Here is a 4,478-nt window from a genome sequence, read left to right as displayed (position 1 = left end):
CGTGTCGTGTCGTGTCGAGTCATGTCATGTCGTGTCGTGTCGTGTCGTGTCGTGTCGTACCTGCTGAGCTGATGCTTCCTGTGCTGTGTTTGCCGTCAGCACGTCAGAGAGCTGTGCAGGTTCGACCTCACCTGTCCCATCAGAGGCGCCGGTCCTGGCGTGGTCCGGAAGCTGCTGCTGGAGGAGAACCTGAGGGTCCGCGGCAGGAAGGACAGTAAAGTGAGCAGAGTTGCTGGTGCTGCACATCGACCGTCTGCTGAAGTTCACGTCTGACTGTTTTCTCGCTCTTTGGGCTCAGCTCGAGGTCGTGGCTCTGCTGTTCTCCGATGTTCTGCTGCTGACCAAAGTGCAGAAGAAAGGGGAGCGTCTGAAGATGGTCCGGCCTCCGGTGGCCCTGGACAGAACCAGCTGCATCGCTCTGAAAGACGGCTGTGAGCAGAACCTTCCTATAGACCACTTGTAGAACCCTTCATTCAGTCTGAACAGGTAACAACGGTTCCTCTGGTTCTGTTAGATTCTTTTGTTCTGGTGGAGGTCGGTGAGCTCCAGAGTGCCATGAACGTCCTCATCCTGGTCTCCAGCACCTCAGACAGCTGCTCCACCTGGGTCTCCTCCATCCACCAGGCAAAGGTACAAACTACCCCTAGAGATGTTCTGGTCGGGTTCCACTCTCAGCAGCTTCAGTCTCAGGTCCAGACTGGAAAGCCCAACAGGATCCTGTTTAGGTTTTCTGCAACATGAAGAACCACAGGAAGTACAGCAGATGACCCGATACGTACACGAGGACGTCATGCAGCATCACGAGAACTTCTACTGGAGGTTCTGTGTATTTTCTCATGTTAATACTTTTAAGAGCTGCACTGATCATTCAGTTCATTTTCAGCTAATCATCATTTTTGTAATCAATTATCAGTTTGAGTAATAAAATAGAATCAGTCTGAACTGTGGTTTCTGTCCTCTGTGACAGTAAACTGAACATCTTCAGACTAAACAAGACGTTGGAGGAAACTCAGTGATGTTTTAGAAGCAAACAGCTGATAGATCCATCCAGAAAACAATCCACAGTGGAAATAGTCCGAAGCTGCAGCTCTAAAATGAAGAAAACTCAGTCAGAGAAAGGTCCAGTTTACACCCAGAAAAGGTTCTGGATGAATGCTGGTTCTGAGCTCTGGTTCGGTCGCAGATCTGAGAATCAAACGAGTTTCTGTCAGATGGGTCGTTATAATTCCAGAACTGTACAGTGGTTGAGAGCTTTTTAATCTCTGTGTTCTGTGTCCAGGTAACTCTGAGGAACCTGAGACAGACGGAGAACAACAGGTTGGAGAACCTGAAAACACACCAACCAGAGTCCAAACCTGTTGCAGAACCGAAGACAGACGACATGGAGACAGAAGAAGAACCCGTCAGACGTCCAGCAGCAGGAACGTTTGTGAAGAAGTTTACTGATGAACTGATCACGCCATCATTGAACGGGTCTGTAGAGACAGAACCTCCAGACGAGGCTTCCTCTAATGACACCGGAGCACCGTTCTGGCACTCCCAGCTCAGAAACAGTCTCCGGAAAGCAGAACAAAAGAGCATATCGGGTCGACAGGCCAGCGTCAGACGGTACGAGTGGATAGAGATGGGAGTGAGAGGAGAGCAGAGGAACCACAGAGAGGACGAAGGACAACTTGTTGAATCTCAGCTGACAAATCAGCCAAACGTGACCTGGCACCACAGAGTCCAATCTGCACCGAGCCTGAACCATTTCACCCGCAGAACCGCTGCACATCCAGTGAAGCACAACACGACTGGAACATACCAGCTGCTGGTCGGAGAACTTCCAGATGTGGACTATCCAACAGATGAAAACACTTTGCAGCCTCCCCACCAGCTGGCAGCTTCCAGGGAGGCGAATCCTGGATCATCCATCAGGAGGGACCCAGGTTCTCCCTCTGGGAACCAGAACACCAGGAGGAACTCCAACTGCAGCCAGTCTGGAGACGTGGAATCATCTCCAGACGCCTGGAGCTTCTCCAAGAACCTTCGGTCTCCAGGGTTGCGGAGGAGGAGGCCGGTCAACGCCGGTCAAGGTCCCTCAGCTCAGGCGTCCAATCGGTTTGTCCAGAGACAGACCTGGACCGCCTCCAACAGCTACCCATCCTCTAACTCGGACTCAGACTCCAACCTGAACATGAAGAGGAACTCTCTGCCCTCCAGCAGCTCAGAGACACTCCGGGTTCTGAAGCTGGGCTCCCTGAAGCCCAACCAGGGGATGTTCTGGAACATGACTGACAGAACCTCTGCTGATCTCCAAATATACTCTGAACCGGAGCTGCCGGATCTCAACGTCCAGACCAAGAGGCCCAAAATGAAAACCCAGAGGAGCGCGTCCATCCCCAACATCATCATGGAGGGAGGCCTCCGTCAGCCCTCCAGCAGCCTGTTCGCTGCTCAGCGCCCACAAGACAGAGCTTCTAGTCCAGGATACGACCGCAGCCAGCAGGCCTCGCCTCTGGAGGGGCTCCTGGAGCGGGCCAGGGAGCGGGGCCGGGACCGCGGGGCAATCAAGAGGGGCAGGAACGTCAAGATGCTTCATCCCAGGTCCAGGTATCCTCCTCCATCACCCTCCTTCTCCACCACACCTTCTCCTCCGCCGAGCGATGGAGACCGAGACACCGAGTGGGAGGAGGTGGAGCTGCAGAGACACCGAGCTTTAACCGTCAGCAAAGGCTGGAAGGAGCAGCTGGTGGACGGAGATGAGGACGACAAGAGGAGCAGGTGAGAACATCTGNAGAACCTGCTCAGAGTCCAGAGGGTTGAACATGAACGTTTATTCTGAGTCCTGCAGCTAAAAATAACTCAACAAATATCTGGAGTAACTTTGACGTGAGACACTTTCAGGAAACTTTCATGTTTTGAAGGAAATTTCATTAATTTTTTAAAGATTTCCATCCTTATTACAAACGACAGGACTTTGTTCCTTTGTGGGATTTGTTAAGGAGAACCTTATTGTTGCACATGTGAATCATTTCTTGGTCTCCTTCAGACCATGTCTAAGATGCAGAGACACCAGCAGGAGGCGCTGTGGGAGTTCGTCCACACTGAGCTCACCTACATCAACAAGCTGATCATCATCAGAGATGTGAGATGTTTCTCCATGTTAATAACGTTTAACGTGTGTTTGTGCAGCGTTCTGATGGTGTTTCTGTCCTCAGCTGGTCATGGCTGCTCTGGAGAAGCTGCAGCACAAAGGCTTCCTGCTGGAGGTCAGTCTGGACCCCTGAACCAGCACCTTCGCTCTGAGCAGACGGACACTCTCAGCGTTCTCTTTGTTCTGCTGCTCCTCAGGTGAGCCCCGAGCTGCTGTTCTCCAACCTGCCCTCCGTCCTCGATGCCCACCAGCTCTTCTGGCAGGAGGTCATCTACCCGCTGCTGCAGGAGGTCAGGAGGTCCGGGAAACCGTTCGACCCGCTGAGGCTGGAGGCCGGCTGCCTGCAGGTGAGACCGCTGCCTGCAGGAGTACTCAGAGTTACTCAGTACTCTCAGAGTAACTGAGTACTGACACCCTGTGGCCTCCTGAACCTGAAATTGAACCCGAAGCTTCGGTGGTTTGTTTTGGAGCGGTTTGCTGCCTTCAGCTTCAGTTTCCAGCTGAGCTTGCATTCATTCTCTGTATGTAGGACTTCCGCCGTCTGGCTGAGGTGTGAAAACATTTACTCAGACACGATGCAGAGTGTGGAGGCGCCTGTCTTCCTACATTTAAGAAGAGAACTATCACTTATATCACATCTATCTGACGGTTATACTACACGTCACTTTGCAGGTTAACATTTAAAAAAGATCTATTTGAGCATTAAGTTGGATGTTTGTCTCTAAAATGTTCAAACGTGGTCAGAGTTTCCTCAAACGTCTGGTTTAGTCCAAAGATGTTCAGTTTAGTGTCACAGAGGACAGAAACCAGAAAACATTCATCAAAGGAGCTGAAACCAGAGAGTTCAGACTGATTCTAATAAAAAGTGACTCAAACTGATTCAGCAGTGATCAGATGGAGATTAGTTCAGTAGCTGACTGATTGAATGACAGATTGAACTGAACTGATTCACTGATTAACAGTTTGAGCTCGATACAAAAACATAAAGACAAACCGAAGCAACAGCAGATCGACTAAATCAGAGAGCTGCAATACGACATGGAACAGCTGCAAATAGAGCAGAAAGAGACGGTAAAGCGTGGACCGGATGAAGACGAACCACGGACACGGAGACAGAGCATCACTGAAGGACGCAAAGAGACACAGAAATAAACAGAGAACAAAAGAAAACATGGACATGAATGGATGAAACAATCCTAAAAAGAGACAAACCAGTGAAAAAAAACTAAATATAACGAAACCTTGAGTCCTCAGAGACATCCATCCATCATCTCTACACCTTCATCCTCACTATGGGGGCACGTTCGACACTTTGGCCGACTCCAGGTGCTTTTAAAGGTGC

At 50.5% G+C, this 4,478-nt stretch overlaps 2 protein-coding genes across 2 annotated transcripts in view; both read left to right on the top strand.

Moving 5' to 3' along the window:
• plekhg6 (pleckstrin homology domain containing, family G (with RhoGef domain) member 6) overlaps positions 1–4,478 on the top strand; it is a 26,163-nt gene that overhangs the window by 8,936 nt on the left and 12,749 nt on the right. The window contains exons 3-6 of the mRNA XM_008292689.1: positions 100–219; positions 299–431; positions 515–630; positions 1,280–2,763. Of these exons, the coding sequence (XP_008290911.1) occupies positions 100–219; positions 299–431; positions 515–630; positions 1,280–2,763 (1,853 nt within the window). The remainder of the gene's footprint in view (positions 1–99; positions 220–298; positions 432–514; positions 631–1,279; positions 2,764–4,478) is intronic.
• Positions 2,793–4,331, top strand: LOC103365282 (pleckstrin homology domain-containing family G member 6-like). The gene is made up of 3 exons (XM_008292688.1): positions 2,793–3,127; positions 3,201–3,251; positions 3,334–4,331. The coding sequence occupies exons 1-3, from the start codon at positions 3,035–3,037 to the stop codon at positions 3,538–3,540; spliced, it is 351 nt and encodes a 116-aa protein (XP_008290910.1). The 5' UTR covers positions 2,793–3,034; the 3' UTR covers positions 3,541–4,331.

This window comes from Stegastes partitus, unplaced genomic scaffold (assembly GCF_000690725.1).
Source record: "Stegastes partitus isolate 25-593 unplaced genomic scaffold, Stegastes_partitus-1.0.2 Scaffold824, whole genome shotgun sequence".
NCBI classification, from domain to species: domain Eukaryota; kingdom Metazoa; phylum Chordata; class Actinopteri; family Pomacentridae; genus Stegastes; species Stegastes partitus.
This window is presented reverse-complemented; position numbering and strand designations above follow the sequence as displayed.